Source organism: Toxotes jaculatrix, chromosome 12 (genome assembly GCF_017976425.1).
Source record: "Toxotes jaculatrix isolate fToxJac2 chromosome 12, fToxJac2.pri, whole genome shotgun sequence".
Taxonomy (NCBI): Eukaryota; Metazoa; Chordata; class Actinopteri; family Toxotidae; genus Toxotes; species Toxotes jaculatrix.
The window spans coordinates 26,330,623-26,350,108 of NC_054405.1; the positions used below are offsets into that span (position 1 = coordinate 26,330,623).

The 19,486-nt window shown below is 47.7% G+C and overlaps 1 protein-coding gene and 1 long non-coding RNA gene across 5 annotated transcripts in view; one reads left to right on the forward strand and one right to left on the reverse strand.

Moving 5' to 3' along the window:
• Positions 1–2,076: 2,076 nt before the first annotated feature.
• On the reverse strand, positions 2,077–19,301 carry LOC121190250 (stromal interaction molecule 1-like). 4 transcript variants are annotated; one of them, XM_041050832.1, is made up of 14 exons: positions 18,988–19,301; positions 16,762–16,899; positions 11,778–11,908; positions 11,492–11,606; positions 10,262–10,373; positions 9,809–9,924; positions 9,539–9,713; positions 7,692–7,869; positions 7,205–7,372; positions 6,754–6,854; positions 6,410–6,645; positions 5,785–5,871; positions 4,198–4,261; positions 2,077–2,962 (listed from the first exon to the last, which is right to left on the reverse strand). In XM_041050832.1, the coding sequence occupies exons 2-14, from the start codon at positions 16,895–16,897 to the stop codon at positions 2,533–2,535; spliced, it is 2,049 nt and encodes a 682-aa protein (XP_040906766.1). In that variant the 5' UTR covers positions 16,898–16,899; positions 18,988–19,301; the 3' UTR covers positions 2,077–2,532. The 4 variants fall into 4 exon arrangements, with proteins under 4 accessions (XP_040906766.1, XP_040906765.1, XP_040906767.1 ...); XM_041050831.1 differs by lacking the exon at positions 18,988–19,301 and adding an exon at positions 18,294–18,496; XM_041050833.1 differs by lacking the exons at positions 5,785–5,871; positions 18,988–19,301 and adding an exon at positions 18,294–18,496.
• LOC121190261 overlaps positions 12,380–19,486 on the forward strand; it is a 56,722-nt gene continuing 49,615 nt past the window's right edge. Inside the window, exon 1 of the long non-coding RNA XR_005894966.1 lies at positions 12,380–12,499. This is a non-coding gene — a long non-coding RNA (uncharacterized LOC121190261). The remainder of the gene's footprint in view (positions 12,500–19,486) is intronic.

Consider the following 19,486-nt stretch of genomic DNA (forward strand, 5'->3'; position numbering starts at 1 on the left):
ATCTGACATGACCAAGTCTCAGTGTATTGTGTCACTATCACAGGACGCTGTGATAGCTCAGGTTAACACAACGCCAAGGTAAATGTGATTAAAACAGGAATGTTAACCTCCTATGTTGTCATCAGGTAGTTATGACTGTCTGCTGTATCTCTGAAGGTAAACAGGTGATAAAAGTTGTATTGAGTCTCACACACTCACGTTGTTACCGTGTTGTACAGCCCGCTGTTCATGTAGCTCAGTGGTTTACACCTCACATGGTCCTGGCTGTGCAGGAAAAAGGAAATAAGTTCACTGTGTTTGATGAACAGATCCTCAGTTCAGCGGCAGCACTGGCAGACGGACAGGAGGCTGTAGCTGGATCTGTCTTTTTTTAATGTGCTCAAACACTGCAGTTCATTCACACAGTGGTCATATCACAGAAGTGTGTTCTTATGAACAGTACACAAAGTATAGAACAGCATTAGTTATGTAAGAGTTTCTTCATTTAATACTGTAAGTTCATACATGATCATCAGCTGAAGCACACATTCATGCACCTGGTGTGACAGGCTTCTCTGTGTGGTTCATTGTGATCCACCATCTTAACAAAAACGTTTTTCTTTTCCTGTACTTCAGTGTAGTACAGCTCACGTACATTAGTTTTATTCCTAACATGGAGGGCAGGAAGTAAGTTACATGTCAAAGACAACGGAGGAAATATTAGCAGAGAGTCCGTATTGTACGGGTTTCGATCCCGTGTCGAGACGGAGACACACACAGTTAATCAAACGATATGTTGGACGTGACCCAGACCTCATGGAGATGAGCGAGTTTTGCTGTGGACAAAACCAATTATCTCCTACTCCAGACCTCTTATTATACGAAACAGCAAATGAAAGCCTACAAAAGCCTGGAGGCGTATGACTCTTTTGTGAGCGGGTGGGTCCACAGCCTCGGTACCAAACGGCTCCAGGACGATTATCGTTTGGTCTTCGCCAGGGTGTTTATTCTTATACTGGGTATGTGTAGCTAGCAGCTAGCAATAGCGGCTAGAATGTCAACAAACATCTTACAGAAATACAAGGGGGTTTGTCAATTACATAGAAATACTAATGTATGACATGACATTGGACTACTGAGTCAACGTCCCCTAAAACGCTAGGACAGCCTGAAAAGTCCCAGTGAAGCCCATATTAGACTACCGGCAACTTAATAATTATTATGTCAATGAGCATTAAGCGACAAGCTAATGATATAAACACAGCCACAAAAACCAAGTTAGCTAGCTAACATACCTTTGACGAAGTGGTCACTGCAGACACGGCGTTAGCAGACTGCTCCTCTCACCGCAGACGTACGTTAAAGATCCACCTTTAACAGCGTTGTTCGGTAAGTTTTTTATATTCCTCACCTTTGTGGGTGACTACCTTTGGTACCCTGTGATAGCTTTTTTCTTTTTCTCTGTTGGAACGATCTGAGCGCCGGTAAACTACACAAAACAGAGACATTTTTCCGCACGGTAGACTCTCGGTGTGTCCGTCAGCTAACGGCTGAAACACTTCCTGCCCTCCATCTGAATCTGGCGCCCTCGCGCCGCTGCGTCGTGACGTCACGTGAAACGCACCTCCTGCCGGTCTCTGGTCGCTGCTGATACAGATAGAGGACCGGAGCAGCTGATGTTAGGAACGCTGCTGCGGTGTGTTCCGTGCTCTCAGTCCGTTTATTGTGTGAATACTAGGCTACAGTTTTATTTCGTCTCATTTTCCTGTGTAAAAAGTCCGACATCGCATGGACAGAGCAGCTCCGTCAGTCAGCGGATGCTGTAACTGTAAGTGGATAGTGGATGGAGGCAGCGGTGAAAGCCGATAAATATTAAATGTTGCTCCGAGCTAAGTGGGCGGGTTCTCGGCCGGCGGACCCGTAGAGTAACCGCCTCTCCGCCAAACATGGAAAGTACAGGAGGTTCTTTGGTTCGTGAACATGCAGCTTCAGATGAGAATCGATTTCCTTTGGCTTCGTTGTTGAACCTGGTGCTGCAGGAATCAAATCTGCGAGTTTATTCATTCCCTTTTATTTCTAAAAATGAAACACAGCACACACTTTCTGAAAAATTTAAGGGTGAATTCAGCAGGTGAATTTTGCCAAAGCAGATACTTTACATTTCTCACTAAATCTACATCCAGCTTGAAGATCATCACAGCCGTTTGTCTTTGAAACTTTTTGTCTTCGTTTCTTTTGAAAAAAACAAAAACAAAATAGGACAAAATAGTCTTCAAAAAATTGAATGTTTTACGTCTACCGTCTTCTTCAGGCCTCCTCCTCGACTCATCCGTCTCCTGGGCGACAGCAGGTCTGTCGTGTGTTGGTGCTTCTCACCACACTGAATCTCATCTTATATCAGTTTAATGGGAGAAATATTCAGACAATTTGCAGGAAAGTTGAATAAAAGCAGATGAGTGGTGTTAAAAAGTGATGTTTCCTCTGAATGACAGTTTGGCTTGTTCATCACGATGAAGGTTAAAGTCTCATCGTGAATCGGGAGCACACTCAGGCTCAGTGACGTCCCTGCTTCTTCTTGAAGATCTTATTAAAAGCGTTTCTTCTGCGGCTGCTGGATGACTCGCTCTCCTCCCCTCCCTCCTCCTCCACGGGGCTCCTTCTGGTCGGGATATGGTGGCCCGCCCCCCGACCGCTGCCCAGCGAGCTGGACGAGGCGGAGGAAGGGAAGATGCTGTCGGCAGTGTTGGATGTGATGCAGAGGGAGCGGGTAGAGCAGGAGGAGGCAAGGACAGCGGCGGAGGTGCCCCTCAGCTCCCCAAGGCTGGAGCTCTTCTCCAGGCCTCCTCCTCCAAGCCCGGGGCCCTGACCCTGCAGGGGCTGGAGCCTGGATGGCAGGAGGAAGGGCTTAGAGCTGTACAGGCCTCGTGATTCGCCGTGAGAGAGAGGCAGGGAGGAGTCAGAGTCTGAACGGTTCATAATGTCCCTGACAAAGAAGAAGAGACAGATGTCAGCAAGAGTTACAACACAAAGTTTCAGTACTGAAGAATAATGGATGGACTCAGCTCTGTAAACACAGCAGCGCTTCGAGCTACATGCTAACATCAGTAAACCAGCAAAAATGATGTCATTTCGAAAAGCTCAGTGTCCATTGGTCACAGCTGGTGTGATGTGATGCAGTGAACGCTGAGAGTTTTTCATGTGTTCACAGAGACACACCTGTAGATGCTGCTGGCCTCAAACACCAGTGTGATTCTGAACGAGCTTTTCTTACGTTGAAATTTTTAGCTACTGAGACAAAGTGTGCCTGGCAACAGAGCTGACTCGTGTCCAGCTCTGAGAACAAACAACAACTAACTCACAAAAGAACAACAATGAATGAGAGAGAAACATTTATATGGAAAAAACACATTAAGGATGAAAAAATAAAGTTAGGAGGAAATGCACGAAAAGCTAGTGAGCAGAAAGATGAGAAGAGGCTGGATGTGGTGTGAATGATGGTGGACCATTCATCAGTTTTCTTATTTCTTCTCCAAAAATGTGTAAAAACTACACAAGTTCAAAAGAAGAAAAAACAACATGTGATTCATCAAACAGACTGAGACCACTCATTCGTTTCAGAGGATATTTCCAGTGCAGTAAAATAAAGAAAGTAAACTTTCCTTATCTTTCCTTTTAATATTTTTGGAAACAAGAAAACAAGATGAATTAGACAAAACACCTTCTGACTTCAGATTAAACCGAATGATTTATGATGAGACCCACTGAGTTTAGTCTTTTCTGTCTTGTTAGTGCATCGTGTATCTTTGGAAAAAGTCGTGCAGAAGAAGATACCCAAAGCTGCCAGAGCGACAGCGCTGCCTCCGGCTCGGCACAGCTCCCCCTGCAGGCGGGAGGCTGGACGCCGCCTCCAGAGAGCGGAAATAAGAAGATCGGAAGAGCAGAGCAGAAATATGAGCGGAGCCCTCAGCGTAGGAAGAAGAGCAGGAGGAGGAGCTGGTAGAAGGAGGAGAGAATGAGAGGACGGGGAGGTGAGGAAGAGAGGAGGGGCCGATGGAGGGGTGAGACAGGGAGGAGGAGAGAGAGGGAGAGGGCACGGGCAGGAACTCCAGCTGGCCAATGGAGCGGCTGCGATTCTGCCGGGCGCGGCCACTGGGTGGGCGGTACGATGGGGAAAGACCACGCCCTTCTGTTTGAGGTAAGCTCCGCCCTTCAACCAACCTCTGAGAGCTGAACGTCAGAGCGGGGTCTCCTATTCTCTGTCGCAGGGGCATCAGACTCTGAGCTGCAGGAGAAGGGGGAGCAGGAGTTAGACTGAGTTGGTAGTTTTATTTTGAAAGCCAGAAACAAAGGAAGTTCAGGTCACAAACAGGAAAATGCTTCTTAAAATGTGAGGTTAAAAAGTGAAGTTTCACTAAAGCAAAGAACAGATTTACAAAGCGGCGAGTCTTCAAGAGGAGAAGGGTAAAAAAAAAAGTGCTAAAGTGCAGATTCAGCTTCTCAAACACATTTTAGAACAAAAAGATTTTTCCTGAGCTTCAGAGAGGAATCAGTCAGAGTCGGTCGTCATGTCAACCAGCATCAAGCTGCGCCTGAACTTGAATCCATCATATTAAAAATGTGAACTTCTCATATAGCTCGTATTTAACAGAATATTCTAATGAAGTTTTCTTGTACAGTAACGCTCTTATTTTTTCCTTCTTCCTTTTGGAACATTCCGCTGAATGAACGACCTGTGCCAGAGCCAAAGCTGAAACGACAAAACATTTACGTCGTGCTTTAAACTGCTGCAGACCTGTAAGTGGATGTTAGTCAGGGATTCAGGGGGAGAGCAGGTAAACAGGTGTTAAAACAGTGTTGAGTTTTCCAGGTGTTCAGAGTGAAGACGTGAGGAGACGTGAGGAGACGTGAAGTGTGAACTCTTCAGATTTGTCTGATCTGACCACACGGAGGGAAGAAGGAAGGAGGAGGAGGAGGAGGAGGGGGAGGAGGGAGAGGCTGCTCAGGTGAGAAGACGTTCACATGGACACCTGCTGTCCGTCATGTTCTCAGACGTGTCCAAACTTCTGAAGTCAGTCTGAACGTGTTTTACTGACTGAGCTGAGTCACCATCCTCGTCAGCAGGTGAACTGCTAACGAAGTCAGGCAGCTGCAGTGCTGCTCAGGTGCTCTTTGACTTTTCAAATCAAATGTCATCATTTTACTGTCAAGTACTTCCTCGAAATTCAGCCTCTGCTCTTGAACAATGAGCTCGTGATATCTCTCAGTGGCTGAAACACACGGACGTTGGTTTGATCTTTGACCTTTCACAGGTTGTCATGTGAACGCCGCCTGTGGTTGGTTTGTACCTCTGAGAAAAACACTCCACGTTCTAAGGAGCTGAGATCAGGCAGCGTTCCCTCCATCGTTCAGAGAAAAGATTTCTCAGTGACTTCTGAGGGTTTTTATTCTTTAACATAATTCAGAAAATGATCAGATGCAAAAAATCTGAGTAAATGTTAAAAAGTGCTGGATGAGCTTTGTGACCCTGTTTGCAGGGAGAGAGGAAAATTAAAAAAAGGAAAAGGAATCGCGAACCTTTGCTCAGGCTCATTGTAAAAATTAATTTCTTTAACTGTCAAAAGTTTTCGCTGTGGTTTTTTGTTTTTTTCTTGATCCCAGAAACTTTTCCAGGACCAGAGGGAACCCTGAGTCTGGAGGTGCTCAACGATCCAAGACCACAAGGTCCGACTGATCAGTTATCACTGCCGATCATACAGAGGTATGGACCAATCACAGAGGGGGAGGCAGAAGGAGGGAGGGGCCAACCAGAGTGTTTCCATGGTGACTGGGTGTCTGCGATGCCACTCAGAGGCCAGAGGTCACTCACTCGCCGGTCCATCTGCCACGCTGCGTCTGGAGGGAGCCAATCAAGAGAGAGATGCCAAGAATAGAGGACCAATCAGAGAAGGGGGTGGAGACAGTTACCGGACCACAGGTGAGCTGAGAGGTGAGCTGTGGTCAGGTGACTGTCTCAGGAAGGAATGCTGACTGACAGAAACCTCTGCAGTGATTCATTCCTGTTTCATCACTTTAATGCTGAGTCAGAAAGTCAGACTAACAGAGTGTCCATCCGTCCCTCTCTGTCTCTGTCTCAGTTCTGAGCCCACTGGTTCCCACTGAAGACGTAAATCTTTAAAAACACTTTCCCTCTGTGCTGATCTGTGCATTCTATCACATCTGAATCCTTTGAATCTCTGTGACTTTATCTTTGCTCATTTGTCAGTGGCTGAAGTTATAAATAAAGTTTGAGTTCAGATCTGTGATCAGCTGTTGCTGGACCAGAAGCCAGAAAACAGACCGAAGCTTCACTGGACACGGAGCCTTCGAAGGACGGTCCAAGGCTTCCCACAGAAAATGGAACACTGTAGAACTACAGTGTCTTCAGACTTACACTGCAGCGTCCCAGGAGACAGGATGTCCTCGTCCATGTCATCCAGGTCATCGGAGAGGAGGAGGCGCTGAGGGGTCGGAGGTCGCAGACCGAGGAAGGACGGGTCCAGGTTGAGGGCGGCTGCCAGCGCTCCCAGACCCGGGTTATTGACCAAACAGAAACCCGTCAGAGACTCGATCTGCTGCCAGCGGTGGAGCTTCTCCCGCAGGGCCGCCGTCACCTCGGCCAGGGCCTGTCTGAGGGGGGAGGGGCCAAAACCTTCAGCGCTCAGTGTGCTGAGCCCATGACACGTTTATGTACATTGGTCTTTGCGTGTGGTGTGTTCTGGGTCAAAGGTCACTCACTTGGCAGAAAGGATCTTGTGGTCGACGTCGTCCAGCGAGGAGCTGTGAGCCACGTGGAACGTCCCGAACAGAGAACTCCTCTTCTTCTTGATCTTCTCTGCCTGAAACACGGGTTTTTATATCATGGAATCTCGTTCTACCACCAGCAGCTGTGTGTGTAGCTGTGTGTGTAGCTGGTTGTGTAGCTGGTTGTGTAGCTGTGTGTGTAGCTGTGTGTGTAGCTGTGTGTAGCTGGTTGTGTAGCTGGTTGTGTAGCTGGTTGTGTAGCTGGTTGTGTAGCAGTGTGTAGCTGGTTGTGTAGCTGGTTGTGTTGCTGGTTGTGTAGCTGTGTGTGTAGCTGGTTGTGTAGCTGGTTGTGTAGCTGGTTGTGTAGCAGTGTGTAGCTGGTTGTGTAGCTGATTGTGTAGCAGTGTGTAGCTGGTTGTGTAGCTGGTTGTGTAGCTGTCCTCACCCCCTCCCTGGCCTGCAGCAGCTGTCTCTCCGCGCTCTGTTTCTTGATGTTGTAGTACTGAACTTCGACCTCGTGCGTCAGCTGCAGCCATTTCTGCAGAGCCTCCGGCGGCGCCCAGTGAGTCCGTGACTCCAGCTCCCGCTCCGCCTTCTTCAACGCCATTCGGACCTGCAACACACACACACACACACACACACACACGATTCAGGATCCTCACTGAATATCAGAACACACATTGTGTATCTGATCAACACAGTTCACTGACACACACTGTGTCGGCGGTTTGATTCCTATTTTTACGTTTCAGTTTGACGCCGCGTCATTTTTCAGAGTTGTGTTCCTGTGGTTTCCCTCCTGTTCCTCACTGTGTGTGTGTGTGTGTTTCTCTGGGTGCAGCTGAGTCATGAATCATTTGCTGTTCATCAAACTAAAGCTTTCTAAAGTTTGTCATGACGTGACTTGACATGTGCCGCCAGGTGTCACCTACCTGTTCCAGCTCCTCCTCGGCGTATTTCTGCCGGCTCCTCTCGTTCTCGGTTCCCTCTCTGAGCTCTCGGAGCCGCTGAGCTTCCTGTTTGGCCGAGCTGATCTCGTTCCTCAGCTCCTCCTCCACCTTCACCTTCTCCACCTGGACGCAGAGCTGCTCCTCCTGGGCCCGCTGCAGCCTGACGGAGACGAGCATGACAACAGCAGCTTAGAAAAACCTGCTCTGGACTGACACCTGAACGCAGCACAGCTGCAGCGTTCATACTGAGAATACACACAGTAACATATATTCTCATGTTTTATATATGACTTAATTCTGTATGTAACATGATCTGTAATCAGACTTTTATTTTGACAGGGTCTTTGTTCATACCAATGATTAAACTACACATTTATAATTAAAGACAGTGTGACGTGGTCAAAAGCTCCAGAACAAGCAGTTACTGTGGGAAGACTGCAGCAAATCAGGTGCTCGTTCACCTGTGTGCACTGAACCAGTGCTTTTAATGTGTGTTGGTGCCAGCAGGAGGCGCCGTGACACAGTCTGTCACAGAGCATGAAGGCCTGTGTGTGTGTGTGTGTGTGTGTGTGTGTGTGGAGGAAGATAACTGTGAGAGAAACACACACACACACACACACACACACACACACACACTCACACACACACACACACTCACACACACACACACTCACACACACACACACTCTCACACACACACACACACACACACACACACACACACACACACACACACACACACACACACACTCACACACACACACACTCACACACACTCTCTCACACACACACACACACACACACACACACACACACACACACACACACTCACACACACTCTCTCACACACACACACACACACACACACACACACACACACAGTGCTGCTCTGATGGATTAAAGAGAGGAAATAGAGCTGAAGTGTCAAGTGATCCCCAGGGATCTGCTGTATGAGTGAGTGAGTGTGTGTGTGTGTGTGTGAGAGTGTGTGTGTGTGTGTGAGTGTGTGTGTGTAACAGTATATATATATGTGACCTGTCCTCAGGACATCAGCACCTGTTTGAATCTGATTTCCTGATACAGTTTCCAGCCACTGTCAGGTTCAGCAGCAGCGGCACAGGACTCGTGGTGTCAGTGGTGTCAGTGGTGTCAGTGGTGTCAGTGGTGTCAGTGGTACAGCAGCAACACAAACAGTAATAGTTACAGTAATGGCAGCAGTAACAGTGTGTGCAGTACTGTCAGTGTGTGAGGTATGAAACAGCATGTTACAACATGTGTGTGCATAAACACACACACACGTCACTGTGTGTTTATGTGCCGTGTGTGTGTGTGTGTGTGTGTGTGTGTGTGTGTGTGTGTGTGAGAGAGAGAGAGAGAGAGAGAGAGAGAGAGAGAGAGAGAGAGAGAGAGAGAGAGAGAGAGAGAGCAGAATAAGCTGCTGGCTATTCTTTGCCCATATAAGGATTTTACACAGAAAGCTCCTGCTGAGCGTTTATACACACACACACACACACACACACACACACACACACACACACACACACACACACACACACTAGAGAAGTTATTTCTTCCTCAGTCAGTTTAAAGGTTCATTACGTGGAATCTGCTGCTCTGAGCAGCAGAACCAACAGACTCTGTGATAAACAGTGGGATTACTGTCAGTGGCTGTAACAACAGTACCAGCAGTAGTACTGGTGGCTGTAGGTGTAGTAGTTAGTGGTACTGACAGCAGGAGCGGTGTGAGTGGCTGCTGAAGCTGCTGTGTGTGTGCAGGGTCAGGACATGTCAGGAGTAATACACGCAGTGTGACGCTGAGGTGGACGTACTTCTCCTGCAGGTCCAGCAGGCTCTGCTCAGCCCTCTGCAGACCCTCCAGGTCCTTCATCAGCTTCCCCAGGTCGTCTCTGGACTTCCTGGTCTGGACGTAGGCGAACCAGCAGCCGCCCAAAGCCATCAGGATGGACACGCCCAGAACCAGATCCTTCCACCGGTGGTCTCGGCCTGCAGACACACACACACACAAATTATAGAAAATGTGAAGACAGATATGAAATCATACAAAAACAAAATACACACACACACACATCCAAACACACCTGGTGGTGGTCCAAACAGCACGATGTCCAGAGCTTTCAGCTGCAGCTTCTGAGAATGACTTCTGTCTAAAATCTTCAACACGGACACCATCAGGGTGACGTTCCTCACCGCCAGCCTGCCCGGGAGGGTGGGGGGGGGGGGGTTAACGAGGAGTTCACAGAGACACACAGACACACACACACACACACACAGACAGACACACAGACAGACACACAGACATACACACAGACACACACACACATGCAGATTTTAACCTCCACAGGAAGTGAAAACCCAGAAACACACAACGCCGTGTGTGGTGCTGCAGCTCTGAGACTCAAAAACTGGTGCGTTTGAGGACACTCTGACATCTGAGAGTGGGGAGCTACTGGACACTGCTGTGGACTCATCAGGACACCATCATTCCAAAACCAGCTCAGGTTCTGTGTGGATGTGGGACATGTGCTGGTTACCTGGGTAAGGCTTTGCCATCCAGCCGGTGTTTCCTGAAGGTTTCTGTGTACTGAGGAAGCTCCACACTGACAAGCAGCCAGTCCTCCACCTGCTGCTCCGTCCAGTTATACACTGAAAACACACACACACACACACAGTACATAAACACTGAATTAATCTACTCTGTGTCTCTCACGCATTAACACTAATCGAATCAGAGCTGAAACATTGGATTTCCAAACCCGGCGATGTTTGAGGAACTCAGAACAGGATCTGCTGTGACGATGTTTCTGGTCCTCAGAGACTCTTCTAAACATTTCTCAGGCTTCACCTTGTTTCCTTTGAGCCTGGGGCTCATCACCTCAGCTCAGAGAACCAGACTTCATTCTACAAATCATCACTTGAAGGATCATGCTGGTTTAAAGGAGTCTGAATTTAATTTATCTGTTTTTAAATTATTATGAAAAAAGGAAGGAAAGGAAAAGAGATCAGAAAAGGGAGGGAAGACAAATCAAAAGGAGAAAAAAAAGAGAAAAAATGAATAATGAATTAACCACAGTGACTCAGAAACAGTCTGATGACTCAGAAACAGTCTGATGACTCGGAGTTTTACAGAATCAGCAGCTGGAACTTCATGTCTCTGAGTCTCCGTCCTCTCACTTCTTTCATCATCGTGTATTGGTAGTTTTGTCTTTTCGTACGTCATCACACTGACAAATGGAGCAGGAAAACGGAGTGGATCTAAAAATAGATTTTTATTTTTACACTCAACATGATTCCCCTTTTTAATCCCTCCTGCCTCCTCTCTCTCTCTCTCTCTCTCTCTGTCTGTCTTTCCTTCTTCCCTCATTTTCTGTCTTTCATCCAGTTTTAATTTCTTTCTTTATTTCTGTCCTTTTATATTAATTTCTTTTCCTGTCTGTTCATCTTTTTTTCCTTTCCTTTTTCTTTCTTTCTTTCCTCCCCCCTCTCTCTCTCTCTCTTCTACACCACCTGATGGTCAGGGTCGCCACACAAAGAGACAACCACACAACCACACACTCACACACTCACACACTCACACCCAGGGACAGTGTAGAAAGTGTTCGAACCTGGAGGCTGAGGTGAGGGTTCCAGTGCGAACCACTGCACCGCCGTGCCCCCATGCCGTCCTCTCTAAGTCAGGATTTCTAAGTGAAGTCTGGTTCAGTTCTCTGAGCTGATCCCCTCATGCACCCCCCCCCCCCCCCCCCTCACACCCCACCCCCCACCTTCAGAGCTCTTCCAGGCGTTCCACATGTCCTCCACGCTGATGTGCAGGTCGGCTCGATGGAAGCTGCTGTGTTTGGCTTTGGGGTCGTGATACTGAAGATCCTCCCTGAGAAACTGCGGGGACGGGGAGGGGGGACGGGGACGGGGGGAGTCAGAGTCTGTAAATTTTCTGTACCAGCAAATTTCATTTCAGTGTAAGAAAACAGGACTATTAATGTCCTGCTGTTGTATCTGTATCTATCTTCTTCCTCCTCTCCTCGGTGTATTTCAGTGCTTGTGTCTCACCTCGTCCGTCTCGCTCGTGTCCACCGTGCCGTCTGCGTCGTCGTCCATCAGTTTGTGGATGCTGCAGATCGCCTCGAAACTCAGCAGGGAGTTCTCATCCTGACAGAGCTGCTGGTCTATCACACACAGATCTGCAACACAGGAACAGATCAGCAGGACAGGTTCAGGATCGTGTGTGTGTCTCACGTCTCAGCGTTTTATTGGAGATTTAGAGAAAGTTAACCCTGGTAACATTTTATAATAAAACTTGAAATTAAAATGACAGTGTAATTCTAATGTAGTGATATGAATCAGGTCTAAACCACTGACTGGGATTTAAATGTAGGCACAGACTGCGGAGAACATGGAGGAACAACCTGGCTGAAGCAGGTGCGGGAGGGAATCACAGATCTTCGTGTGAACTGTCAGCGTGTCCTCGGCAGTGCAGTGTGTTATGGCGGCCGTTATCTCCCGGTGTGTTCGGCTGCTCTTATCATCCGGAGTGACGCTGGTAAAACATGCTGGAATTGTCTGTTCGCTTCTTCGGGCCTGAGCATCAGTTTCACACTTTTCAGTGGAACTTTTCCGTCACGCAAACACCTGTGCTGATTTTTCAGGTGTCGGTATAAACTGTTGTGTTTCCGCTGGATGTTGCGGCTTCGGCGCGACAGGTTTTGCACAGTACCTGTTTCTGCTGCACGTCTGCGGCCTCAGAGCCGAAATACTCCCAAATGAGCGACGCTGTTCTTCTTGGAGATTAAATCCACAGACTGTCTAAGACATGGACGTAGCACCTGTGACGTCACCAATTGGTTTCGTGGAGTCGGTTCTGTGACCAAACCATGGGCATCTGAGCTGCGCCATCTTGGATTTTAGTGGGAGTGTACTTTCTATATTTAGTGGAGAGGCGGTTGCTGTACGGGTCAGCCGGCCGAGAACCCGGCAACTTAGCTCGGAACAATATTTAATATTTACCGGCTTTCACCGCTGCCTCCACCCACTATCCACTTACAGTTACAGCAGCACACAAACAGCAGCAGCCGCTGACTGACGGAGCTGCTCTGTCCATGCAATGTCGGACTTTTTAAACAGAAAAATGAGACCAAATAAAATTGTAGCCTAGTATTCACACAATAAACGGACTGAGAGCACGGAACACACCGCAGCAGCGTTCCTAACATTAGCTGCTCCGGTCCTCTATCTGTATCAGCAGCGACCAGAAATCGACAATTAAGTCATAACCTAGCGGCAAAATATGCTAATACATGCTAATTAGCGCAAACATCCAGGTAAAATAGTGAGAAATTTACTTACCGAAAAAACTGCCACACAGACTCCTTCGACGGTCGGTTAGTACAGTCTACACTACAACAAGCCATACTGTCACAAAAACCTATCCGAACATTGGCAAACAAACACGGACACTGCAGCCCGTCAACCGCTGGAGGTAGCCGGAGGCCTCTGGATGTAGCCGCCTAGCCCAGCCGATGCTTTAGCAAAGAGCTAACTGCCAGTGTCTATGGGGCTGTCACTCAACGTAACCACGCCCTCATTTATGTTCACGGAGGTGGAAACTATCAATAAAGACCAAAAACAAAAAATGTACCAGGCTGTAAATATGTTTTTTAGGCTGTAAAGTTGGCTATTTTAACATGGGGGTCAATGGAGAATTGCTCACTTCTGGAGCCAGCCCCCAGCGGCAGCTGACCGCGGAAATAATCCTCACTGCTGAAACCTACAACTGCCCCCTTGATTAAATCCTGTAACTCCGCTTCTGCTCCAGCTGAAGCCATTTCACTAATGAAGCAGCAGGTGGAGCAGGTTACACTGATTGTGTTAGCCTGACCTGTGCACGCGCAGCACGCCGCTTCTGATTGGTGAGCTCGGCAGGCAGGGAGACAGCAGGTATGTGTAGGATAGTTGACACAGCAGATCCTGGGTCAGTCAAAAGCGTGGCAAAAACACAGCAGCTTTGGCGACCACGTGATCGCGTTGACTGAAATGTCTATCAGAAAACGATAAATCGTTCAGTCCTAGTGTGGAAAATATTCCATTACTGCATCTTCAGAATTCAGACAGAGACAGGAACTCACCTGAGAGTCAGAGCAGCAGGTAAAGACTCAGAGTCTGGACTCAGAGTCAGAGCGAGGCCCTGTTTCTGTCCTCAGATCAGCTTTTTTAACTCTGCTCCTGGAGCCAGAAATGGCAACAGGACCAGCGGACGGCCATCTTTGTTTGGGTCAAAGAGCAGAGCAGCCTCACTGAGCCCCAAAGGCTGCACGACTTTTTAAAAATACTTTGATTCCCATATCCTCTCTTTACTGATTCATACAAACATTCATTCATTAAGCACAGAGAGTTCACGGTCAACCAAACTTCACTCCACATATCAGAAATTTAAAGTTAATGTCAACTGTCCCATTAACAGCAGCTGAATCAGCTGTGATCACCTCTCACTGGATCACCGAGACACTGAAGGACACTTTGTCCTGCTGAATGTTCACCTCCGTCCTTTCACCAGGGTGAAGATGTCGGGTTAAACCCTGAGGAGTGATGGAGTCTCTCTGTTCCTGTTAGCTTCAGATAGCTTCCAGCTAACAGCTAGCATCCACGCTCATCCATCAGATCACTTATCTGGTCGCCATGACAACAGAGCAGATTTAAACAGATTAGAGTGAGAACTTCATGACTACATTTGGTCATTTCTGTCTCCAGCACGCCTGAGAGTTTCTGCATGAACGCTCAGCTGAGAGTGTGTGTGTGTGTGTGTGTGCGTGTGTGTGTGCATATCTAACTACAGGCCTGTGCAGGAGCAGGCTTCTGTATCTGTCTGATTTTGATCGATGCCAAAATAAGTAAAAGATTTTCTCCTTGAAAAGACACAAAACAAAATGAACTGTTCTCGATTCATCGCTGACTGGAATCACGGCTCTGTCCTCTGACAGCAGCTCCTCCTACATGCGACCTGTGTGGGGTAACAGTAAATAACAGCTGTAAACTTGTGTCATGTTCCTCCTGGTTGAGGACGAACTCGGAGCTTCACTGTCCTGTTTCATCCTCAGAAGCAGTTAGAGAGCTTTTATTTTGAAAATCTACATGTGAACGTCCTGATTTACCTGACGTGACTCAGCGCAGACACAGAACTGAAACACTTTCACCTTCTGTTTTTAAAGCCATGCTTTTCTGGTGGTGTCAGTTCAGTATCTTAAATAAACACATCTTATACCTCTGATGACCTTTGACCTCCTTACTCCACAGTCAGATCCATCCTCTAAATCCAGCTTAGGTTCCCTCCCATCCACCGTGACACCACAGAAGAAGACAGAGAGGTAAAGACAGACAGGTGAGGCAGCTTTGGTTAAAGGTCTGAGTTTAGTCTGAGGATTAAGTTCAGCAGCTGTGAGGACAAAAATACACAGATAATTGAATTAAATAGGAGCAGGGTCGAGTCAAAGTCACAGCTCAGTCTGAACACTCTCCAACACAGCAGGAAAACTCCACTACCCATCATGCACTTCCTTCAGTGTCCTCTTTCACAGCTCACAGGTTCAGTTCCAGGAGAGAGAAATGAACAAAGAAGCGTCTTCAAAGAAAAGCATGCGCTCAGATTTTATTTTATGATCTGGAATCAAACGTCAGGCACAGCTCACTGCCACCACAGTGGTGACCTCTGACCCTAACCCTTCAGACAGTGGCTCTGATGTCATGTCTCACCTGGACCTGAAACAACAAACCAACATCACTGCAGACGCTTGTTTTAACATGGAGCAACGTCCGCTGAGTCCCAGACGTCACTGTTCTCTCTTACAGTCAATAAACCAAATCAGCAGCTTTACGCAACACGAGCTGGCCAATCAGAGTCCACCCTCACTGTCTCCACTTCCTGTCCACAGAGAGGCTGAGCGGGCGGAGCTGACACTTTCGCCTCCTCCAAACGAAGCTGCGATGAGTTTATTTCTGCCACCGTGCTTCCTGTGACATCGTCAGCGTGTCACCTCCAGGAAGCTGTGGCAAGCTGCTAACGGCTATCTCCCACGCTATCACTGCTGCACAGCTCTGCTACAACACACACACACACACACACAGACTTCAGTCTCCCCACAGGGTACACTCACTGACATAATGCATTCCCTGGCTCCTGACCCCAACCTGAACCTGAGTCTTCACCCTCAAAAAACAGTCTCTGTCCACGAGAACCTCAATTTTTGTTCCACAGTTACATGAGCCCCCACCAGGACATAAAGACACACACACCTCATCCCTTTTAAAACTACAACCCTCCCAATCCAGAAGCTTCTGAACCTGCTTTCAAGGGGCAGGACATGTCTCTGCGGCAGGACGTGTCTCTGCAGCAGGACAGTTTGGCTTCTCTCTCTCTGTAAAAACCACAAACAGGAAGAACAGCGAAGCATCAGCATGCTCAGAGTCGGATGTCAGACCACCACCTGCACACGGCCATGGATTTTAGGTCAAAAGTGATTTAAATCACAGCAGGTCCCCAGCACCAGCAGACAGACTGGGACACTCTGCAGGACAGAGGGGGCGCCGCAGAGCTGAAGCAGGTCTAACAAACTGTGAAAGGTGAATCAGAGTCAGAGTGGATTCTCCTCCTCAGAGTCCCGACAGAGTCCCTGTCCCTCCAGAACAAACCACCAGAAATCCACTTAAGAGATTAAGGGCCTGCAGAACTTCACTGAGAATCCTGCTGTTTTTAGGTTTCCTTCAGTGTCACAGTGATCCAGTGAGACGTGTCTGTTCATCCACGGGTTCACTGCAGACAGCAGCTGATCACAGCCAAATCAGCTGCTGTTACTGGGACAGTTGGACTGAATGGACACAGATGCAGGACAAAACTCAGAGCGAACAGCAGCACTGACCTGCAGCTAAGTTACAACGTCCAACAACAAAACTACATCACAGCAACATCTGGAGAGGAGAGCAGCAGACAGCTGAGAACATCTGTATATCACACACACACACATACACTCAGAAAAGGTGTGTTTACCTGAGGCTGCGTTGCCGTTGGAAACCAGATGATGATGCTGATGGTCCAGGTGGTCACCTCTGTCCAATCCACTGTGAGCCCCGACACACACGCTCAGCATGCACACACACACCAGCCACACACACACACACTCCATGTCTGAGGAAAGGAAGGAAGAAGGGTTTCAAACACCTGCTCAGACTGAATTTCAAAATAAAGGCGGTTTGTTCTCACCTGTGATTGTTGGTGAAATATTGATCATTTGAACAGTTATTGATCTGAAACCGTGTGAGACGTTTAGAGGCTCAGACGTCAGACACAGCTGGACCATGCTCTCACCACTTTAAATCCAAACTCATGGGTTTTAGTTAAAGTCTTAATCTGTGAAGTTATTTCTAAATGCAGCTGTTGAATAAATGTGGTGGAGTCAAAGCATAAAGCAAAACAGAAACAGTGCAGTACAAGTACCTCAGAACTGTACACAAACAGTACGAGAATACAACTTGTTTACACTGTTCACCAGTTTACACGCAGCAAGAGAGAAACTGGAACCAGGAAATGTTCAACTTCATCAAAAACCAGGGATCCATTACCAAGATGGCTGGAAATGAATCTTCTGTTGATGGACTGATCGATTGATCCGAGACTGCGTTAGATCATCTCATGTTCACAGAACGACCATGTTTATGTCTGCTGCTTAATCTGCCACCGAAAAATACACACTGCGCACACACTGTACACACACACTGTACACACACTGCACACACACACTGTACACACACACTGTACACACACTGCGCACACATTGTACACACACACTGTACACACACTGCACACACTGTACACACACTGTACACACACTGCGCACACATTGTACACACACTGCACACACACTGTACACACACTGCACACACACTGTACACACACTGCGCACACTGTACACACTCTGCACACACACACTGTACACACTGTACACACACTGCACACACTCTGTACTCACACTGCGCACACACACACTGTGGCTACCACAGCCGTGAAAGGACGACCGTCTGTTGGTGGACGTCCCCTCCTCTCAGTGTTTGTGGACATTCAGGACGTCTCTAACGTCCAGCATCAGACCATCACAGCACAGTTAAGGAGCTGCTGGACTGAGCTGGACCTGGACTCTTAGTCCCTTGTCCCTCCTCTGAGGACGCAGATCCAGGAGCAGCCGCCTCCAGATGATCTGGACTCACCGTGTCTCTGTGTCTCAGCTCTGAGATTAGATCAGACATCTGGAGGCGTTCACGGTCCGCTCAGTCAGCGGAAACCGGAAAATCCACAAACCCGCCTTAGGCGAAAACACTAACGTCACCTGAAATTATCGATACTCTATCGATTGATGTCCAGCTCGGCTTCTGTCGATCGGTTAAGCTGCTTCTTCTAAACTCTGTGAAAACGCGGCTCGTCCCTCAGGCTGATCGGAGGTCAGAGGTCAGACAGCTGCTCAGTTTCACACTGCAGCGGGAAACAAACTTCACAGACCGAGACGCGCTGAAGCCCTGAAGACTCACCGCCTCTGCCGCAGCCGCTCCTCTAATCCATCGATCCGTTCGATCAGCGCTGATCGATCCGACACAAACTGATGGACTCAGAGTCTCAGTGTGATGAGACACAGTTTGTGCTCCACTTCTTCAACTTGCGCCTCAAACTCCACAAACTGTGGCTCAGAAAAACACACGGACACACACATCCGCCTGCGCCGCCTTCACGGACCCGGAGAAAACTCCGAATTCAAAGCGTTGATCAAAGAAACCTTTATTTAATCGTCTCTCTTTAACAATCAGTTAATCGCTGTAGTGATTTTTGGAGTTGAACTGAGAAACATTTCCAGATTCCACCTTCTCAGATATCATTTTGCTTTGCTTTGGTGGTGAATGGAGAATATTTCGAATCACAAATATGATAAAAAATAAAAAATGATTTAAGGATAAATCTGATGTCATTCCTTTCTCACAAAAAAAAAACTAATTCAAATGATAAACGATGTCTGACAAGAAATTTAAAAAAGAGAGAAAAAGGTTTGAGTCGTGTTTGAGTGTTGACTCTGAGTCTGGACGCTTTTTTTTCAGCCTTTAAAACATCATGACATCGTTTCTGATCGTCTGTGTTTTCTTGACTAAACTACACTGTAACTTGAGTTGGTGACTTAGCAGAGAGCGATCAGAAACCTGGATCAGACTCTCAGAAGCCTGGGTTCAGACTCACCATCAAGTAAAACCAGCTGAATTCTCCTGATGCTTGGAATTTCTCATTTTCTTTCCTGGTTGTCTAATTTCCGACCGCCCTGGAAGGCAGCGTCTGTCTGACGCAGCGGTGTGATGGCGCCGGCTTGTGGCCAGATGAGGAAGTGAAGTTACAGATTCAGTGTCCTCAGAGCTGCTCTCCGATCAGTGCTGGAAACACTGACACTGAATTTCAGCTGATTCAGACCCGAAAGAAGCAGAAAAATCCGAATACTGTTGTTTACTCATGGAAATTAAAGATGGAACCGAACCTGCGTCTGAGGTGAACGTTAGAAACTCTCAGCAAAAACAGGAGGAACTACAGTGTCTGTACAAACACACCTGTCAGTCACTCAGCTGGTGGGCGGGGCTTCAGGTCAGTTCACATGCTGACGTCTGATTGGTTCTTTAAGTTTCAGAAACTTTCTTTCGCTCTGTTTTTTCACTGTTTCTCAACCATGGACAGAACAAAGTGAAAAGCC